Source organism: Cryphonectria parasitica, assembly GCF_011745365.1.
Source record: "Cryphonectria parasitica EP155 unplaced genomic scaffold M406scaffold_2, whole genome shotgun sequence".
Taxonomy (NCBI): domain Eukaryota; kingdom Fungi; phylum Ascomycota; class Sordariomycetes; order Diaporthales; family Cryphonectriaceae; genus Cryphonectria; species Cryphonectria parasitica.
The window spans coordinates 1428470-1451340 of NW_024468910.1; the positions used below are offsets into that span (position 1 = coordinate 1428470).

The 22871-nt window shown below is 34.3% G+C and overlaps 2 protein-coding genes across 2 annotated transcripts; both read right to left on the minus strand.

Moving 5' to 3' along the window:
- Positions 1 to 529: 529 nt before the first annotated feature.
- On the minus strand, positions 530 to 685 carry M406DRAFT_249556 (uncharacterized protein; the record flags this gene model as incomplete). The annotated part of the gene is made up of 1 exon (XM_040916620.1): positions 530 to 685. A coding segment is annotated over one exon (156 nt), but the record flags the coding sequence as incomplete, so codon positions are not given.
- An 8470-nt stretch (positions 686 to 9155) lies between these two features.
- Positions 9156 to 9386, minus strand: M406DRAFT_250664 (uncharacterized protein; the record flags this gene model as incomplete). Its single annotated transcript, XM_040916713.1, has 1 exon — positions 9156 to 9386. A coding segment is annotated over one exon (231 nt), but the record flags the coding sequence as incomplete, so codon positions are not given.
- Between the last annotated feature and the right edge of the window lie 13485 nt (positions 9387 to 22871).

The following is a 22871-nucleotide window of genomic DNA, read 5'->3' on the forward strand; positions in this document are numbered from 1 at the left end:
AGCTGAGATTTCCATAATCAATAGAGTTTGATATTTGCTTCAAGAGAATATTTTTGCTTAGTTGATTAAGTTTCTATTGCTAAGTAATATTCATCTAGTATTCTTTCTGAACTAGTTGCTATTTGTTCTTTCGGAATTAATAGCAATTGTATGCTATGTATTTCTATTTATTGCAATTATAGCAAGTAATGCTATTCTTCTTGCTGTATTGCTTATTAGCTGTATTAAGTTTTATAAGATTAGTATATATAGTGCTGCTTTGAGCTATACTGCTCTGTTGATCGCTATTCTTATATTAAAGTTTCTTGCTTGTATTAGCTGGAAATCTTCAAGTCTAGCTTTCTCCCTTCTTAAACTTCTCTACCTATTGTTCGTATAGATAGTTATCAATGCAGATTGCTTAATTAGAAAATATTATAAAGTTCTCTAGCTAATTCTGCTTAGAGATTTCATTCTTAATATTATTCTTAAGTTCTTTGTAATAGTATTTCATAAGATTCTTATTTTCTTATAGAAGTCTTGCTAAGAGCTATTTGAATCTAATTATATAAGCAGAAGCTAACTTAGTTTGCTTGAGATTTAAGAGCTGCTGAGCTGTAATGCATTCTTTATTAGGATTGCTGAAGATTTTCTTAAGAGCTTTTTCGAAGTTTGCAAAGAAATCAAATTTATTCTTGATACTCTGGATATATATATTGGGATTATTCTGATGCTTTAAGTAATTATATAGAAAGAGCTTGTATTAGATAAGAGCATTCTTTTCAAAACAAATCTCTGCAAGAATAATCTTCTTAGATTCTTTAGTAAACTAAGCTATATAGTGCAAAAAGTATGCTTTGCAGTAAATAAGAAATTCATACAGTATCTTTTGATTGCTATTATATATAGCAGATTTATTCATCTTATATATCTTTCTAGCATCACTGGTAATTGCAGAGATAGATTGTGCTTATTGAGCTTGTTAAGCTAGCTGAGCTTATTAATTAGCGATGAACCAGAACTAGGGCGCCGTCGCCCTCGAAAGAAAAAGGGACAAACAGCTGCTGAAGCAATGGGCAAGGGCTCGTGCAACCCAAGCATGCCTGTACAGATAAGGACAGCAAACTAAGGCCACACGGGCACAAGAACAGGGTGAAAAACCTGTCTTAGACCTGTCCAAAGGGTTCAAAATTGAAAAGAAGAGAAAAGGATACTTCCTTGTTGCTTATAGCTAAAGAATTTGAAAAGTGGGTGGTATTCTTTATATGTATGAGGACTCTTGATCCACTGTATTCCACGTCCTATGGACTACTACTCTGGCCACTACAACAGTCCTTCCCCAGCAACTTTCTTCCAAAGTTGCGATAAGTCTAATGGTATACTAGATCTGATTAGAGGAAGATGAAGTAAAGAAATAAAGAATTTATTGCAAACTGCTAAAGGAAATACTGCAAATCAAACTATTCTTCTAATTCAACTCTCATACTTCTTCCTATTGCTTGAGCTATTATTTAAATCAATACAGGAGTATTAGTATTCATCTTCAGTTTATTTGTAATATAAGCACGATCTGAATAGATTCTAATGCTAATTTCTTCTCTATTCCCGTCTGCTCTTAAACTCTGCTCGAATAGCAGTAGCAGCAGCAGTTCTCTTCTAATTCTGCATTCTTACTCAACGGATCCTTTTGCAGTCTGCTTTATATATATCTATCTTAATAGCATAATCAAATCCTATTCAGTTCGGAGAATCCACTGAGAGCTTGATAGAGTTAAAGCTATGAAGCTCATTCTATAGAAGCATATAAAGCTTCTGAAGTCTATTAGGAAAACTGAAAAGCATGATATTGCTGCTTTTCAATCTCTGATGCAATAAGGCTTTAGTAGCATATTCAGGCTTAGCTGTTTGCTGCATTGATAGATTGATTATTGGTTCTGAATTGATAAGCATTTCTCGAGATGAAGAGGAGTAAGGATTAATAGGAATTCCGGATAGGAATTAACTTAATTCTGAGCTAATACTACATTCTCTTAATAAATGCAAGATCAGGCTAGCTGGAGCTATGCTCTCTTGGAACTGTTATCTTGATGAAACTAAGCTAAATGCTCTACTCGCTCTGAAATCCTTCAGAGCAAAGGCTGATATATCTCTTCTTATCCTGTTGAGATTGCTTTTAATAGATAATTCAGGCAAGTCTGCAACTCTTCTTATAAAGAAGATAATATTCAGCTTGTAGATTATGTTTAGTATCCTACTAGCTTCTACTTATATAGCTTTGTATTCTTGAAGTGAGATACTTCTTCTTAATAGCTGATCAGGATATTGCATATATGTAATGAGCACTGCAGCAATCCGAAGATTCCTAAGTATACGAAGAGTTTATGCTAACAAGAGCGGTGCTAAGTATAGGCCTTGAATACGGAAACACAACTGTAGTAACTGTACAAGTGTTCACTGCCTTTGGGGCTATCAGAGTAAGAAAGTAATCTGATACTTAGATTGACAACTGAAGAGCTATGTACTGAATCTGTCTAATGGTAATGAACGTGTCCTTATATATCCAGCTCTTCAGTATGAATATGTCAGATAGCAACATATCCAAGCTATTCTGCTAGCTCTGAATAGCACATATCCGAAGCTATCCTTCCTGATTGGTCGTGCTGATAACCCTAACCCTGGATTATGTAATCACTGCTTTGTTAGAACGTTGGGTTCTTAACATCTGATTCTTATTGCGTGACCTGTTTTGTAACCTGCATGTTGGATGAATCATAACATTATCCCCCTTCTATCAGTTGTTGTTCCCAACAATCTTCTGTAAGTATTCTAGCAAGTCTTCCGTATGTATGATCTTGCCTTCCTAACCGAGATGTCGAACAGAGTCAACAAATCTCAGTCTCGTGCTGAAAAGACAAAACAAAAGGATTCTCTTCTTTCCTTAATCCTTACAAACGCTATTATCATGCCTTCCTGTTCTTTCTGCGAGAGTTGTGATATTCAGTTTTGTTAAGTCTCTGCTGAGGATTCCTCTCGTTGCGCTGAATGTATTCGCCTGGGTTGCTCCCGATGCGATGTTTAAGGGTTGAGTGCAGCGGAAATTCGTTGGATAGGCGTTCAATACCAGCGTCTGGAGGATCAACTCGAGAGTGCTGAGGAGCGGCTGCGTGATGCTGCTGCGGAGGTGGAATGTTTGCGGAAGCAGAAACGTTTGTAGTTTGAGAGGATGATGAAGGCTGTTCGCCGAGGCTTTTCCAGCGTGGAGGAGCTAGAGCATGAGGAGGCTGAGGAGGAGCGAGCTCGCATCGCTGCTGGGATTCGTTCCGTGATTGCAGAGAAGTCTGCTATTGTTGCTGAAGATTCTTCTTTTAGGGGTTTCGACTGGAATTCCGTGGATGTAAGGAATTCAGTGATAGATTGATCAGATTTCCTGGAGAGTGAGATTCCTGAAGCTTCTGGGTTTCGGTTCGGGGCGGAGCGATCATTCTAGGTGCTGGTTTCCTTCTTTTTCCAATACTCAGTTACTTTTTCCTGAGCATTCTTAACGTTTTTCCGTGGTTCCCATGAATTTTCGCTTGCTAAGTAATCTTTCTACTTGATAAGGTATTCCCTCGTATTGTCTGTGCTTCTATGCTTAAGAATTTTCTTTACTTTATACTCCAGTTCATTGTTTTCTACCTCCACTGTATTGTTCGTTAGTATTTCCCGTGCTGCTGATTTCAACAGTAAAACGTGGAAAACCGGGTATATCCTCATCCTATGAGGTAATACTAACTCGTAGTTAACTAGAGAAATCTATTGCAAGATTTTGAATAGTTCTAATTTCTTGTAATCAAGTTTGTTGCTTAGCCTGATTGTTTTGATGTTTTTCCGAAGTAGCTAAGCTTTATCTTCCTTCTATAGAATTGATTTCTCAATTCTTTTGGAATTTGCATACTGCATTATTCATTCTTGAATGAATTATAATTCTGATCGGAATTCTTCTTAAACTTTCTTAATCTTCTTAATTCTTTTTTCTGCAGCTTCTGCATCTACTTTCAGCAGTATCTTGTAATAAGCTGTTAGATTATATCTGTAGAATATAAAGAATGATAATTTCTTTATTATACTTGTATCTGCGCTATTATAAGCAAACTATGCAAGAGATAATAAATTAACTTAGTTATTCTGTTTCTGATTAATATAGTATTGAAGATATTATTCAATAATCTGATTTATTCTTTCTGTTTGTTTATTTGTTTGCAGATGAAATGCTATAGATATTCTGTAATATGTTTCAAGCTGTTTTATAAGTAAAGTTCAAAATTTTGAATTAAACTTTCTATTTCTATCGGAGATTACTTCTTCTAGCATGCTATGATTAGCAATAATCGTTCTAAGAAATGCATATATAAGTTCTTCTGCTATACTGCTTTCCTTATAAAAGAGAAAATAAGCATACTTGCTTAGTCTGCAAACTATTACTAGAATACTATTATATTACACTTTAATTAAGAGTTCTTATAAGAAAAATAGCTTAATAATAAAATCTAAACTAATGAATTGCTAAATAGTTGTAAATACTGATAAGGAATGCAGCAGTTTATAAAGCTTATATCTTTCTGCTCTATTCTTCTTGCAGCTATTGCATTGTTATAGGATGCTCTTAATTCTCTTTCTAAAGCCTGATAAATTCTAGTATCTTTTAATACATTCATAGATTGCTCTAACTCTCTGATATCCGTATACGGATATACCATGTATAACCTTGATATAGTTGTCTTGTTTGTTTAGAATCATTAATTCTGAATTCTTTTCTGAAGATTCAATTCTGAAGGCAGCGTTTAGTTCTCTATAAGCATTGATAAGATTTCCTGATTTGTTTTGAGCGAAGATATTCTGTATATCTAAGGAGTCTGTATCTCGGTAATCTAATCATCTGCTAAGAGCATCTGCTTGTTCGTTCTCTGAGCCTTTGCAGTATATAATTTTGAAGTTGAATTGTAAGAGGAATTCTGCTCATCTAACTTATTGCTTATTCAAGACTTTGATTGTTATGAATATAGTTAGATTCTTATAATCTGAGTGAACTATGATCGGGTGCTGTACGCTAATAAGATAATGTTGCTATTCTTTAAAAGCTTTCACTATTGCTATAAGCTTCTGATCAGGGATTCTGTAGTTGATTTCTGATTTGTTTAGCTTCTTTGAAAAGTTGCTTATAATTCTTAAATATTCTTAGTTATCTTGCTGACTAAGTTGTTCTCCGAGTGTATATTCCGATGCATCGGTCTTAATTTCAAAGGGTTTGTAGAGATCTGCTTCATACAGAATCAGCTCTGAGATAATATGTGTTAGGGCTTGTATGCGCACAAAGGAAATAGGTGGCCCTTGCGACCCCTGGTAGCGGTTCAGGGCTGCTGCGAGAGCTTCGCTCCGAAGCAGCGCTCTCGTACGATGCTGCGTAGCCATTAAGCCATTGTCATCCCATCTAGTTCAAGCCAATTGTGTACATAAGGGAAAGGGGAACAACAGGTTCAGTAGCGAAAAAGAGGAGGAGGGAGATAGGTTCAGTAGTTCCTTTGAATGAAAGCGTCAACAGAGCGGCTTGAGAGCAGCTCACACCCCTTCACCTCACTTGTGTGCTCTTTTTACCCTGACAATATGCTTAATAATCTCATCAAAAGCTTCTTATATCTTGGAAATCTATTCGAAGGGCTGATCCTTCTTGGTGAGATTCGTAAGAAGATGTGCAATCCAGCTATAGTTCTTAATAAACTGCTTGTAGAAGTTAATGTATCCAAGGAAAAACCTAACATCCCTAACATTCCTGAGAATTAGCTAATTCCTAACAGCTTCTATCTTATCTTTCTGTAGCTTGATACATCTCAGCTTGATTATGAATCCGAGATAGTCAACTTTTTGTATGTAAAAGTAACTTTTTGCAGATTCCATAAGGAGTTTTGCATTCTGAAGCGTCTGCAATACTGTTTTCACATATTCCTTGTATTCTTCTAGTATTCAAGAGAAAATAAGAATGTTATCAAGGTATGCAATAATGAACTGATTTAGATGCTTGTATAGGATATGATTAATTATTTCCTAGAATGAAGCTGGGATATTTATTAAACTGAAGAGCATAATTAGATACTTGTAATATTCATAGTATATTCTGAAAACAGTTTTCCATTCTTCTTCTTTCTTTATTCTGATTAGATTATAAGCTTTTTTTAGATTCAGAATTATAAATCACTATGCTTCTTGCAGCTTATCTCATAATTCTTTGATAAATAGTAACAGATATTGATTCTTAATTATAATATTATTGAATTGCTTATAATCAATATATAGCCTAAGCTTGCTATTCTTCTTGAATATAAATAGAATAGAATATTCTGCTAATAATCGCAATAATCGTATATATTTCTTTTTAAGATTCTTATTGAGATATTCTCTGAGTACTTTTAGTTATACTTCATCTAGTCTGTAGATAGGGAAGAATTTGAGCTGTTTCTCTTTTTGTAGTGGGATCTTGTAGTTGTATGAGCTGTATTCTAGCAACTCTGTATTCAATTCTTTCTGGAATAATTTCTTGAATTTGTAATATTCTTGTAGTATGTTTGCAAGTATTAGTTCTGATTTATGTGCTGTTTCTGCTATCTGGAGGAACAGTAGGTACTATTGAGCATACTTCTTCTCGTTTGTTGTTTTTGGTGACGTTTTTGAAAGCTTTGAGCGTTCGCTCCGGGCTGAACCGAGCGCTCGAGGGCCTGGTTTCGAGGTTCTTCTTGTGTGAACTCACAATCCACTTTCTGAAGCTTTTCCTTATCGCTCCGGAGCGAACCAACTTGCTGAGAGCCTCGCTTCCGTTATTTTGCTAACCTGCTAGCGCCCTAGCACTGTTTGGATTCGCCTGTTGCTAGATCCTTCTCCTTGAACTGCCAGTTCTGCTGACTTAAAGGTATGTGTGAAGTTGTCCGAAGCTTCTTTTCCCGAGTGTTCTTTGATAACTAGCTTCGATCCTGCGCTGTTGATTGCAACTATCTCCCTGAATATAGCTTGCTTCCATGAGATCTGGCCAGTAGTCCAATCAATTCGAGGATTATGCTCTTTGAGCTATGAAAATTCTATAATCAGCTCATGCTGTGCTGTATCCATGATATCAAAAGAAATCCTGATTATATATTCTTAGATCAAGATAGATAGATGATTAGTCTTCTTATTAATTACTCCTTGGTTATATATAACAGATTATTCTTTCATAATACTAAGGATATAGGAATGCTTCTTTCATTTCCATTGTAGTTATGCCTGATTGATAATATATAGAAATATAAAGTTTCCCTAAGCATTATTATTTAATAGTACGCTGTATCTGTATTCTTAAATATATATATTAAACTTAATATGAGCATATTCTGTTCTAGAAGCTTTATATAGGAACTGTTTCAGTCTAATCGTCTGCAGTCTCTTTACAAGCGATCTTAGTCTTTTGGGATTATTAAGAACTATTTGTCCTTCTGAGCCTGCTTTGCTGCTTCTCGAGCAAGCTTCTTAGCTTGTTTCTATTTGTATTATTGTTATTCCTAGTCTTTCTTCTGTTAATGCTAGTTACGAACTTTATTATTAATATAAATCGTACAGAGCATTATCTTACACTGCTACTACTTTATTTTCTTATTTATGCATTGTATAGAACAGTTATCTAGTAGCTCGATATATGCATTGTGATATTATCTGTTGAGAATCTCTCTGAAGCGGAGCTTCTGTTCTTCAACAGCCTGAAGGATTTGTTCTGATTCTCTGCTGGAGAACTATTCGTATTGTACTTTTTCCGAGAAATGCATTCTGCAGCTATAATAGATGCAGGAAATCCATGCTAGTTCGTAGTATAGATTATGAAGTAAGCTGATTCAAGAGTTCTTATCTTGTTATACTTTGATATCTTGCAAGGAAATGCAGGTAAAGAGCTCTTCTAGCTCTATCCTATAGATAAGATATTTAATTCATATTATTTCCTTGTTCTACCCAATGCTGAAGGAAACTCTTTCTATAAGCTCTTTGAGTTTATTGTTTACGAGGAATTCTAGCGAACTGCTGAATCGTTTGTTCTAGCTTGATTCTTTTATTGCTTGAAAAGCTTTTTCAGTGTTATTTAAGTATTTGTACTAATAGCTAAGAGGGTATCATTCCTTATTCACATCCTTAGTTATAGTACTTGGCGTAAGCAACAAGGAATGGTGAAGAGTATTGTTGCTAAGCCCTTTCTCCAACGCTTGAATACTTTGTTCAGTAATGCTAGAGCAGTTCGAGTTATTGCTGCTCATGATTATGCTGAGCGTATACTCTCGCTCTCCTATCGCTATCTGCCTATAGCGCTTAGATTTCTGAGGAAACTATTCTGAGCCTTCCTTGCTCGAAAAGTATGTTAAGCAGTTATTGTTATAGCAGAATGTTCAGCTGAGACTTCCGTAATTAATAGAATCTGATACTTGCTTCGAGAGAATATTTTTGCTTAATTGATTAGATTTCTATTATCGAGCAATATTCATCTAGTATTCTTTCTGAATCAGTTGCTATTTATTCTTTCGGAATTGATAGCAATTATATGCTATATATCCCTATTTATTGCAGTTATAGCAAATAATGCTATTCCTCTTGCTATACTGCTTGTTAGCAGCATTAAGCTTCATAAGACTAGCATGCATAATGCTGCTCTGAGCTGTACTGCTCTATTAACTGCTATTCTTGTATTGGAATTTCTTGCTTGTATTAGCTGAAAATCTCCAAGTCTAGCTTTCTCCCTTTTTGAACTTCTTTATTCATTATTCATACAGATAATTATTAATGCAGATTGCTTGATTAAAGAATATTGCAAAGTTCTCTAGCTAATTCTGCTTGGAAATCTCATTCTTAATATTATTCTTAAGTTCCTTATAATAGTATTCTATAAGATTTTTATCTTCTTATAGAAGTTTTGCTAAAAGCTGTTTAAATCTAATTATATAAATAGAAGCTAATTTGATCTGCTTAAGATTTATAAGCTACTAAGCTGTAATGCATTCTTTATTGAGATTGCTAAAGATTTTCTTAAGAGCTTTTTCGAAGCTTTCAAAGAAGTTGAACATATCCTTAGTATCCTGGATATGCGCATCGGGATTATTCTGATGCTCCAAGTAGTTGTATAGAGAAAGCTTATATTAGATAAGAATATTCTTTTCGAAACGAATCTTTGCAAGAATAATCTTTTCAGATTCCATAGTAAACTGAGTTGCATAATGCAGAAAGTATGCTCTGCAGTAGATAAGGAATCTATATAGCATCTTCTGATTGCTATTATACATAGCAAGCTTGTTCATCTTGTACGCTTTTCTAGCACTACTGGTGACTGTAGAAGTGAACTGTGCCTGCTGAGCTTGTTGAGCTAGCTGAGCCTGCTGGTTAGCAATGGTGGCGCTCTAGGCCTGCTGTTGGTTGCGCAGGTCCTGGATACGCTGAATGAGCTGATATATCTGATTAATCAGTTCTTCCTGAGTAGAGGCACGCAAGGATGAAGGGATTCCTGGAGAAGCTATTGTATTCCGTATTGCTCAAGGGGATAATACTGAACTGTTCTTGAACAAGAGTTGTTAAAATGTAATAAGCACTGCAGCAATCCGAAGATTCCTAAGTATACAAAGAGTTTATGCTAACAAGAGCGGTGCCAAGTATAGGCCTTGAATACGGAAATACAACTGTAGTAACTGTGCAAGTATTCACTGCTTTTGGGGCTATCAGAGTAAGAAAGTAATCTGATATTTAGATTAACAACTGAAGAGCTATGTACTGAATCTGTCTAATGGTAATGAACGTGTTCTTATATATTCAGCTCTTCAGTATGGATATGTTAGATAGCAACATATTCAAGCTATCCTGCTAGCTCTGGATAGCACATATCCGAAGCTATCCTTTCTGATTAGTCGTGCTGATAACCCTAACCCTGGGTTATGTGATCACTGCTTTGTCAGAACGTTGGGTTCTTAACACCTGGTTCTTGTTGCGTGACCTGTTTTGTAACCTGCATGTTGGATGGGTCATAACAATATAGTTGCTGTATCCTAGCTTATAGGAGAAGGCCTGGTAGTGCAAGCTTGTTATAGCCATCTTCGCATTCCATTCTTTCACATTTTGTACAATCTCTCTATAATTAAGATAAAGAGCTTACTTCCAGTCTGAACAGCTACTAGATAATTGGTAGAAATCAATAGATTTCAGGATTTAAAAGCGAAATAGTTTGATTGTATAAAGCAGAGCTGCATTCGAATCATTATTTAGCAGCATAGTTGGAATATTCTCGAAATCTCAATCCTGATTAGCTTCAGCACTTCTGAGCTAATTATTCAGATAGTGCTTGCTTGCATAAGCTAGTAGGATATCGCCGGATTTGTACATAGCGATATAAAATCCTTTTTCAGTCTTTATATCAAGCTAAGATAGAATATAAGCTGAAGTTGCTATATTAACTGAAAGAAGAACTTATAAGCGCTTCTATCTAGCTTTATATCTAAGCAGATCCTGCTTATTAAGAATATCAGAAGAGCTAGATAGATAAGCTATTAATAAAATACAAAGATATCTTATCAAGAATACATTTTATTGATTATACTGAGCATAATGATAAAAAGCAGCTATAGCATGCTATAAATTAATATCTTAAGAAACTTCTGCATCTAAGAATCTAATCAGATCATAGATATTGAGAAAATATCTGAAAGGATTAGTGCTAAAGATTGTAAGCAAGTATAACTTGCAAGGAAATAACTCTAGAAAGTACTTCTCAATGAGTTCTGCTGCTAGATGATTTTCTTCATCCCTTAAACTGAAATAAAGCGGATAACTCTTGATTACTTCAGTTGAATATAGCGCTCTGGGAAAAACAGTTCGAAAGCAGTAAGTTTTAATTATTCAGTTTTCTCAGCTATGCTGAATAGATGGGAATAGAGAGTACTTGAATTTGGCTATTACTGCTAAGTTGAAAGAAAAGTAAAAAGAGAAGAACAGCTTTATTGGAAGATAAGCAATTGTAAGAAGGATTTGCAAAGATATAAAGTTAAGGAACTGAGAGAGTATTGACTGAAGAAGAAAGATAGAGAAGAATGTAGCTTCAGCTAAAGGATCTATTGAAAAAGATAATGTTATATAAGCAGAGCAGTTGATAATTTGCTCTGATGTTAGTATACAGATTTGGAGCAGCGTTGATAAGGAAGAAAAAGGATGTATATATGCTCGAGAAAGATGATTGTAAAAAGATTAAAGGAGAAGAAAGAATAGCTGGCTGCAAGTATGAATGAAATAGCTGATTTATCTTATCTAGCAACTATTTAAGTAATTCACTGCTTTTCGTTTATTATAAAGCAAACAGCTTTATTCTTAGCTAAATAGAAGCTATTTAGTAACAAACTGAATAAAAGATATAATAACTCAGTTGAATGTATTTATTATTCATTACTATCTTATCAATCTTCAGCAAACTGTTCAACAATCTCTCTCTCAGTTTATTTTGCTTTTTAATTTATTCTTTGCATAACAACTTCTTCTTCTATCAATCTTCCCTTGTTTAGCTCTGCAATATACTTAAAATGTTTCGAATTATTATTAATGCTATTTTCTCTTTGCAGATAAATACTGCTTTTCAAGAGATTAATAAGGTCTGAATCTAGTTTTCTTCTTCGATTCCTTCTCTTTAGAGCAGCAACTATTATTAGCTCAAGAATATTCATATTAACTTTCTTAATATTACAGACTTTAATACTATCAAGAAAAACCTTAGCTTGATATATACTTCTTGAAATATTCAAAGCGATATTATGTTTTGAAACAACTTACTGCTAAGCTCTAGCTTTGCTGCTCATTTCGCAAGACTGAATAATAAGAATTCTATTAAGCTAAATCCTATTATAGTATATAAAGCTGGTTAGAAGCTCTTTAACAAGTATCTTATCTGCATCTTCTCCTGCTCTAAGCAAGTAAATTCCCTTCTTATTCAGTTCTATAATTAGCATAATCTAGTTCCTTGCAATTGCTGCTCTCATTAATATGCTACTGCTTGCATACTTATATAGGAGCAGCAGATTAATATTAACTAGCTTTTTCTAGAATGCATTTCAATAAAGAGCTTCTTCAATGAGAAATGCAGCAACTGCATTTATTATATAGAATCTAGATATAATTATACTAAAAACTTCTCTTGTATCAAAGAGCGCAGTATATGAATAAGATTTCTATTCTAATGTTTTTAACTAGGTTTGAGTATATACTAATTATTATTCTTCTTGCAGTATTAATACTTGTTTTATCAACTCAGCTTTCAATGTATAATTGAGATAGATTCTCAAGTTAACTCTAATGCTAATATTAAGCATATTATTAAAGCTTAATATAAGCTTATACGGAATAAAGATATTATATATAATTAGATTAAATGAATTCTTCTTATACTAATGTAATGAGCACTGCAGCAATCCGAAGATTCCTAAGTATACGAAGGGGTTTATGCTAACAAGAGCGATGTTAAAGTGTCAAGTCCTTGAATACGGAACCGTACAAGTCTTAATAAGCGATGCAAGTGTTCACTGCCTTTGGAGCTACTCAGTGTATGAGACTGAATACTTAGATTGACAACTGAAGAGCTATGTATCATGATCTATCCAGTTGGTAATGAACGTGTTCTTTTATATTCAGCTCTTTATTGTATTGGTAGTGTTGGTTTTGTTGGATCATTTGGATTACTTGGGTGATCCAACTGATCCGGATTATCATGGATCAGCTACTGATCCATTCTGATTCTGTAATTCTAACTCTTGCTTATATAATTCTGTGTGGTTATCCGATGTTGGGTTATAATATCTGGTTCCTTGTTAGCGGGGCCTGTTTCGTAATCTGCATGTTGAATGGGTTATAATATCATCTTCCTTCTATCAGTTATTGTTTCCAACGATCTTCTGTAAGTATCCTAGCAAGTCTTTCGTATGCATAATCTTGCCTTTCTAATTGAGATGTTGAATAGAATTAACAAATCTTGTACCTTCACTCATTCAGTGAAGACTCAAGAGTGCTATTATCTTGCTGAGCTTATTTCTGTTTTTAGCATTAAAATGCCTGCTTGTGCTCACTGTTGGAAAACGGGAGCTTTCTGCTGCTTTGCTGAAAATTCTTCTTGTTATGGGAAGTGTATTTCTCTGAGTCAAAGTTGTGATACTAGCTGTTTTTCGGCTTCTGCTGGTTAGTCTTTTATTCCTGAATGCTTTTCGTGGTTACTGACTTCCTTTTTCAGCGGAATGCTTGATTCGTGAAAAGCGCAAGGTTTTGAATGAGAAGGCTGAGGCAGAGTTAGCAAACGCTGCTGCCTTGCAAGCCTTACTGGCATTGCAAGCTTGCCTTGATCGCGTGCGGAAATAGCGAAGGTTGCTGGAGGAGCGGGCTGTGGAAATGATTCGTCGTGGTTTCAATTCCTTGGAGGGTTTTGCTGATGAGGAGGATTGCAGTCTTCGTGAAGAGGAAACTCGCTTGATATTCCAAGGACATCTTGAGGTTATTGACTGGAATTTCTTAGCCCTTGATCCTAGCGTGTCTGGTTGGCCTTCCCTTTTGGAGAGCGAGATTCCCGAAGCTTCTGAGTTTCGGTCCGGGGCGGAGCGATCATCCTAGATGCTGGCTTCCTTCCTTTTCCAATACTCAGCTACCTTTTTCTGAGCATTTTTAATGTTTTTCTGTAGTTCCTATGAATTTTCGCTTGCTGGATAACTTTTCTACTTAATGAGGTATTTCTTTGTATTATCTGTGCCTCTGTGCTTGAGAATCTTCTCTACCTTATATTCTGATTCATTGTTTTCCACTTCTGCTATATTATCTATTGGTATTTTCTGTGCTGCTAGCTCCAGCAATAAGATGTAAAATACTGGATATACTCTTATTCTATGCAGTAATGCTAACTTGTAGTTAATCGGGGAGATTTGTTGTAAGATTTTGAATGATTCCAACTTCTTATAATCAAGTTTGTTGCTGAATTTAGTTGTTTTAATGTTTTTCCGAAGTAAGTAGATCTTATCTCCCTTCTGCAGGATTGATTCTTCAATCCTTTTGGAGTTTGCATATTGTACTATTTGTTCCTGTACGAATTGTAATTCTGATTGGAGTTCTTTCTAAACTTTCTTAATCTTCTTAATTCTTTTATTTGCAGCTTCTGCATCTGCTTCTAGCAGTACTTTGTAATAAGCTGTTGGATTATATCTATAGAGTATAAAGAATAGTAATTTCTTTGTTATGCTTGTATTTGCGCTATTATAAGCGAATTGTATAAGAAGCAATAAATCAATCTAGTTATTCTATTCCTGATTAATATAGTATTGAAGATACTATTTAATAATCTGATTCATTCTTTCTATCTATTTATCTATTTGTAAGTAGAATGCTATGAATATTCTATAGTATATTCCGAGTTGTTTTATAAGCAAAGTTTAAAACTTTGAATTAAACTTTCTATTTTTATTAGAAATTACTTCTTCTAGTATGCTGTAATTAGCGATAATCATTCTGAGAAATGCATATGCAAGTTCCTCTGCTATACTGCTTTTCTTATAGAGAAGAAAGTAAGTATACTTGCTTAGTTTGTAAATTATTACTAGAATGCTATTATATTGCACTTTAGTTAAGAGTTCTTGTAAGAAAGATAGCTTGATAATGAAATTTAGACTAATGGATTGCTAAACAGTTATAAGTACTAGTAAGGAATGCAATAGTTTATAAGGCTTGTATCTTTCTGCTTTGTTCTTTTTGCAGCTGTTGCATTGTTGTAGGATGTTCTTAATTCTTTTTTTAAGGCTTGGTGGATTTCAGTATTTTTTGATGCATTCGTAGATTATTCTAACTCCTTGGTGTTTATATGCTGGTGCGCTGTATATATTCTTGATGTAGTTGTTTTGTTTGTTTGGAGTTATTGATTCTGGATTCTTTTCCGAAGGTTCAATTCTGAAGGCTGCATTCAGTTCTCTGTGTATATTGATAAGGTTTCCTAATTTGTTTTGAGCAAAGATGTTCTGTATATTCAAGGAATCCGTATTTCGATGATCTGCTTTCCTACTAAGAGCGTCTGCTTGTTCGTTTTCTGAGCTTTTGCAGTATATAATCTTGAAGTTAAACTGTAAGAGGAATTCTGCTTATCTGACTTGTTGCTTGTTTAAGATCTTAGTTGTTATAAATATGATTAGATTCTTATAATCCGAGTGAATTATAATTGAATACTGTATGCTAATGAAGTAGTATTGTTATTCCTCGAAGGCTTTTACTATTGCTATGAGCTTCTGATCAGGGATTCCATAGTTGATTTCTGAGCTATTCAACTTCTTTAAGAAGTTGCTTACAATCTTTAGACGTTCTTGATTATTCTGCTAACTAAGTTGTTCTCTGAGTGCATATTCCGATGCATTGGTTTCAACTTCGAAGGGTTTGTGAGGATCTGCTTTATACAGAATCAGCTCTAAAGTGATATGCTTGATAATCTTATTGAAAGCTTCTTGTGCCTTGGAGGTTCATTCGAAGGATTGTTCTTTCTTGGTAAGATTTGTAAGAGAGTATGCAATCTAGCTATAGTTCTTAATGAACTGCTTATAGAAGTTGATGTATCTGAGAAAGGATTTAATATCTCTGATGTTCTTAGGGATTAGCTAGTTTCTGATAGCTTCTATCTTATCTTTCTGTAGCTTGATATATTCTGGCTTAATTGTAAATCCGAGATAGTTGACTTTTTGTATGTGAAAGTAGCTTTTTGCGGGTTTCATAAGAAGTTTCGCATTCTGAAGCGTTTGTAGCACTATTTCCACATGTTTCTCGTGCTCTTCTAATATTCGAGAGTAAATAAGAATGTTATTGAGGTAGGCAATGATGAACTGATCCAAATGCTTGCATAGGATATAATTAATTATTTCCTGGAATAAAGCTAGAATGTTTATTAAGCTGAAGAGTATGATTAAATATTCGTAGTATTCATAGTATGTTCTGAAAGCAGTTTTCTATTCTTCTTCTTTCTTTACTCTGATTAGATTGTAAGCTTCTTTTAGATTTAAAGCTATAAATCATTATGCTTCTTATAGCTTATCTCGTAATTTCTTAATAAATAGCAACAGATATTAGTTCTTAATTGTAATATTATTGAATTGCTTGTAATCAATATATAGCTTAAGCTTGCTATTCTTCTTAAATATAAACAGAATAGAGTATTCTGCTAGTAATTGCAATGATTGTATATATTCTTTCTTGAGGTTCTCATTAAGATATTCCCTAAGTACTTCTAGCTATGCTTCATCTAGTCCGTAGATAAGGAAGAACTTGGGCTGTTTTCCTTCTTGTAGTAGGATCTCGTAATTGTACGGGCTATATTCTGGTAATTCTGTATCCAATTCTTCCTGGAATAGTTTTCTGAACTTGTAGTATTCGCGTAGTATGCTTGCAAGTGTTGGTTCTGATCTATATACTGTTTCTGCTACTTGAAGGAACAGTAGATACTGTTGAGTATGCTTCTTTTCTAATGGCGTTTTCGAGAGCTTTGAGCGTTTGCTCCGGGCCAGATCGAGCGCTTGAGAGCTTAGTTTCGAGGTTTTCGTATGAACCTACAATTCACATTCTGAAGCTTTTCTTTGTTGCTCCGGAGCGAACCGACTTACTGGGAATCTCGCTTCCGTTATTTTGCTAATCTGTTAGCGCTCTGGTACTGTTTGGGTTCGCCTGTTACTAAGTTCTTCTCTCTGAACTGCTAGTCTTGCTAACTTGGAAATATATGTGAAGTTGTCTGAAGCTTCTTTTCTCGAGTATTCTTCAATAACTAGCTTCGATCCTGCGCTGTTAATTGCGATTATCTCTCTGAGTACAGCTTGTTCTTATGAGATCTGGCTAGTAGTTCAATTGATTCGAGGATTATGCTTCTTGAGCTATGAAAGTTCTATAATTAGCTTATGCTATGCTGTATTCGTAATATCAAAAGAAATCTTAGTTATATATTCTTGGATTAAGATAGGTAAATGATTAGTCTTCTTATTGATTACTTCTTGATTGTATGCAATAGGTTGTTCTTCTACAGTGCTGAGGGTATAGGAGTGCTTCTTTCATTTCCATTATAGTTGTGCCTGATTGATAATATATGGGAATATGAAGTTTCCTTAAGCGCCACTGTTCAATAGTGCGCTGTACTTGTATTCTTGAATGTATATATCGAATTTGATGTAAGTATAGTTTGCTTTAAAAGCTTTATATAGGGATCGTTCCGATCTAATCATCTGCAGTCCCTTTACAAGCAATTCTGTTCTTTTGGGATTGTTAAGAACTGCTTGTTCTTCTGAGCCTGCTTCGCTGCTTTTCGAGCAAGCTTCTTAGCTTACTTTTGCTTATATTATCATTATTCCTAGTTTTTCTTCTATTAATGCTAATTGCAAATCTTATTATTGATATAAATCGTATAGAGCATTATCTTGCACTGCTACCATTCTGTTCTCTTGTTTATACATTGCATGAAGCAGTTATCTGGTAATCCGATATATGCGTTATAATGCTGCCTGTTAAGAACTTTTCTGAAGCGGAGTTTCTGTTTCTTAATAGCCTGAAGGATTTGTTCTAGTTCTCTGATGGAGAACTATTCGTGTTGTACTTTCTTCGAGAAATGCATTCTGCAGCTATAATAGATATAGGAGATCCATGCTAGCTCGTGGTGTAAATTGTGAAGTAGGCTAATCCGAGAATCTTCATTTTCTTGTGCTTTGATGTTCTGCAAGGGGATGCAGGTGAAGAGCTCTTCCAGCTCTATTTCATAGATGAGATATTCAATCTATGTTGCTTTCTTGTTCCATCTGATGCTCAAGGGGAATCTTTTTGTGAGCTTCTTGAGTTCATTGGAAGACTCTGATAGATTGCTAGATTGTTCGTTTTAGCCTGATTCTTCGGTTGCTTAAGAAGCGTTTTCGATGTTGTTTAGATATTCATACTAATAGCTAAAAGAATATTATCCCTTATTCATATCTCTGATTATGATGCTTAGCGTAAGTAATGAAGAATGTTGAAGAGTATTGCTGCTAAGCTCTTTCTTCAATGCTTGAATGCTATATTCAGTAACATCGGAGCAGTTCGAGTTGTTACTGCTTGTAGTTATGCTGAGCGTATATACTCGTTCTGCTGTTGCTATCTGCCTGCAGCGCCTAGATTTCTGAGAAAACTATTCTGAGCCTTTCTTACTCAAGAGATGTATTAAGTAGTTGTTATTATAGCAGAATGTTCAGCTGAAACTTCCGTGATTAACAGAGTTCGATACTTGCTTCAAAGGGATGTTTTTGCTTAATTGATTGAGTTTCTGTTGCTAAGCAATATTCATCTAGCATTCTTCTTAAACTAACTGCTATTTGTTCTTTTATAATTGATAGCAGTTGCATGCAATATATTTCTATTTGTTACAGTTGTAGCAAGTAATACTGTTTCTCTTGCTATACTGCCTGTTAGCAGCGTTGAGTTTCATGGGACCGGCGTGTATAGTGCTGCTCTGAGCTGTGCTGCTATATTAACTATTATTCTTGTTTTGGAGTTTCTTGCTTGTATTAGCTGAAAATCTTCAAGTCTGGCTTCTTCCCTTTTTAAACTTCTCTATTCATTATTTGTACAGATAGTTGTTAATGCAGATTGCTTGATTAGAGAATATTGCGAAGTTCTCTAGCTAATCCTGCTTAGAAATTTCATTCTTAATATTATTCTTAAGTTTCTTGTAGTAATATTCTATAAGATTCTTATCTTTCTATGAAAGTTGCGCTGAAAGTTGCTTGAATCTGATTGTATAAGCAGAAGCTAACTTGGTTTGCTTGAGGTTTATGAGTTGCTGCGCTGTAGTGCATTTCTCGTTGGGATTATCAAAGGTTTTCTTAAGAGCTTTTTCGAAGCTTTCAAAAGAATCAAACATATTCTTAGTATCCTGAGTGCGCATGTTAGGATTGTTCTGATGCTCCAAGTGGTTGCGCAGAGAAGGTTTGTATTAAATAAGAGTATTCTTTTCGAGACGAGTTTCTGCAAGAATAATCTTCTTGGATTTCATAGTAAACTGAGTTGTATAGTGCAAGAAGTATGCCTTATAGTGGGTGAGAAATCTATATAGCATCTTCTGATTGCTATTATATATAGCGAGCTTGTTCATTTTATATGCTTTTCCGGCATCACTAGTAGCTGCAGAGGTGAACTGCGCCTGCTGAGCCTGCTGAGCTAGCTGGGCCTGCTAGTTAGCGATGGTGGCGCTCTGAGCCTGCTGTTGTTCGCGCAGATTCTGAATATGCTGAGTAAGCTGATATATCTAGTTAATCAGTTCTTCCTAAGTGAGAGTGCATGAGAACGAAGAGATTTCTGGAGGAGCTATTGTATTCTGTATTGCTCAAGAGGGTAATACTGAACTGTTCTTGAACAAGAATTGTCAAAATATAATGAGCACTGCAGCAATTCGAAGATTCCTAAGTATACAAAAGAGTTTATGCTAATAAGAGCGATATTAAAGTATCAAGTTCTTGAATACAGAACTGTACAAGTTTTAATAAGCGATGCAAGTATTCACTGCCTTTGGGGCTACTCAGTATATAAGACTGAATACTTAGATTGATAACTGAAGAGCTATATACCATGATCTATCCAGTTGGTAATGAACGTATCCTTTTATATTCAGCTCTTCATCGTGTTGGTAGTGTTGGTTTTGTTGGATCATTTGGATCACTTGGGTGATCCAACTGATCCGGATCACCATGGATCAGCCACTGATCCATCCTGATCCTGTAACCCTAACCCTTGCTTATGTAATCCTGTGTGGTTGTCCAACGTTGGGTCATGACACCTGGTTCCTTGTTGGCGGGGCCTGTTTCGTGACCTGCATATTGAATGAGTCATAACAACTAAGGAAATAATACTTACAGGATATTATAAGTCTTATAATCAACTATAGTTGCAATGCTTAAGAAGATTACTGCTAACTTTATCTGCATAGATTAGCAAGAAGAGTACTGCTCCTTCTGCTTTCAAGAAGAGAATATCTGAATCTGGGTAGGCAGCTCTACAATCTGTATCTTGCAGCAAGAATAAAGGCAAGAGCAAGGCTGTAGTAGAATCTTGTATTGAGAAACGAGCTAAATCTGTTCAGTTTCAAGATTCTTTCTCTATTTTTAATAATGATTCTTCAGCGAATAATATAAATAATATGAATCTAGATAGAATAAGAAGAAAGCTATTGAATAATATTTATGAATATTCCGATAATAAGGATAATGTATAAAAGTAAGAGAGTTTTTATAGATTGCAGTATTTCTTCAGCACTCTGCATTTTTCATGCATTGTATTTCAATATACTGCAATTTTTGAATAACGAAAATAGCTTCAGAGCTAATTAACATGCTCTGTGCTGAATGCTTTGAAATTTTAAAATAGATTTACAGTATTCTGTAGCAAGTAATAGCAAACAATACTTCATCCCTCCTCTCTCAGCAAAACATATAAGATGGAATAGAAAGAATGAAAAGAAAATGTATTTTGCAAATAAAAAGAAAATATGAACAGAAAGAAATCAATCTTCCCTACAAGCTAGGAATGCTGATTTAGTTGAAATTAGTATAAACATTCTACTTCTATCTGCTTTCTTCTATTCTTATTTCTCCTTCTCCGCTATTCATATGAAATATTCATTATTACTAACTCCATTTCTATTCTTAGCATTATTATCTGCTTTAGTTGCTAGATTAATAATCTCTGAATTAGAACTAATCTAGCTAGATATAAGATTATGCTTAATAATATCTAAAATTCAGAATATAGTATTATTGCTTGAATCTGCTTCCTGAACTTCAAGAATATTGTTATCTGATTCTTCTTGCTAGAGAGTTCTTATTGAATCCAGCTTTTCTATTAATAATTAGCTAGATTGAAGCTCAATATCTTCTTTTCAGAGCATAAGCATCTCGGATTCCCAAATGCTATTTATATTCTATACAAACTTTTTGAGATTAGTAGCTGAATATATGCTTTTTAGCAGAACTCCATCTATAGTCTTGAGCTTATAAGCATGTTTATTTAGAATCTGAGCAATCAGATATGAATTCTTCTATTTATAAGAGATCTTAGTATTGTATAAGTAGCTTATTTTCCGAATATAGTTATAAATAAGCATAAGATTTCTAATATTCAGTTGAGATTTTCGTATCAGATTCTGTATTTAACTTTTAGCTGTAATCTTTTGATAATATATCTGAATAGCTTTAATTGCTTTCTATATATTATTTTCCTTAGCTGCAATTATTCTTAATTGCATTTCAAATGCTTTCTGAAGGGATTAGTCTTCGGTTTATGTAAGAACTCTCTATATTAGGATTTCAGTTTCAATTGGAATAAGCAGCTTTTAACCGAAAATCAAATAGAAGAAGCTATATCCATGCAACTAGCGGATTGTAGTTCTTTCAGCAAAGAGTGTAAGTTTCAAATACTGCTTTTATCTTCAGGATTAAGCATTAGCTAGCTTAGTAAGAGTACTTGCTAAGAAAAGATAATTAGCTTCTACTTGTTCTTAAGTATGGAAATTGTAACTGAAAATCTGAATAAGCAGGATCTCAAAAGCTCTGATAGTCTTAGCTATTTCAGCCTTATTTTCTGATTTTCTGTTAACAGTGATTTTGAGAGAGCATTTGAATATAAGAATAATTTCTTTCAAAATAAACTTTCTTATTTCTGCAGCTATAGCTTTCTTGAAAAATCTTGCAAGTATATAGCTAGTTAAATCACAGCAAGCCTCTGCAAGATATCTGTAATTGCTATTCTTAGCTATATATTGAATATTGATGCTGATTCTTGTAAAGGATTAACTTAAAAGGATTGGGATTACTTCTTTCTTTCATATCTTTGGATTGAACTTTACATACTTCTTGCAATCCAAAATAGTATTAGCTATATTTGTTCAGAGATCTCTTTAATAATAGAGTTGCTTGATATAAGCTACTATAGAATCTCAGCTTTAATATTCAAACTTAGCATAATATTCTCTAATAATTCAGCAATGAAGATCAGGATTATTTACTATTCATCAGCATAGGAGTTTCGTATCAGTACAGTGCTACAGAGCCTGATTAAGTACTTGATGCTTTAATGCTTTCATTATGAAGTTCTTGCAATTCCTCTTGAAGAGTTTTGATAGAATAATCCTATAGCATAAGAACTCTGCATACTGTTTCAACTATTCCGTTCACTGAAGAGTTGGATTTAGCAGTAATACTAGATCAGCTCTATCTAAGTTTATGCTATTAAGCTGAGCATTATACTAGTTCTCAATATTATTATTTTTATTTTTCTTAAATAGCATTAAGTATAAAGATTGAGAAAAAGCATTAGCTATAGAATTCTTTGATTCGGGAATATATTTAATAATAAAGTTGAATATCTTGATTACTGCTACTTATCTATTCAGGAAAGCACTAGATATATTGTTTATTCCTTTATTGAATTGATTTATCAGAATGCGAGTATTAGTTTTCAGAATAAAATAGCAACTATAGAGATGCTGCTAAAGAAACTATAGAGCACAGAGAATAGCGCAATACTTCCTCTTAGTAGCATTATATTTCTGTATTGCAACTATTCAGATTCCGCTAACGAAATATGCTAGCTTTTGTTTATTCTTTACTACTTACATCAGTACAGCATTTCAGCTTAACAGGCTTGCATCTATTATAAGAATAATCTTTCCAGCATTAGTGCTATAATTAATTGAAATAATAACTGAACAAGATATAAGTATTCAGATAAGTATAATAACAGCTTCTTTCTATTCCTTCTCCCATCTTTATATAGTATCTTTCTTGAGAAGATTGTAGAGTAGTTAAGCAATAATTGCA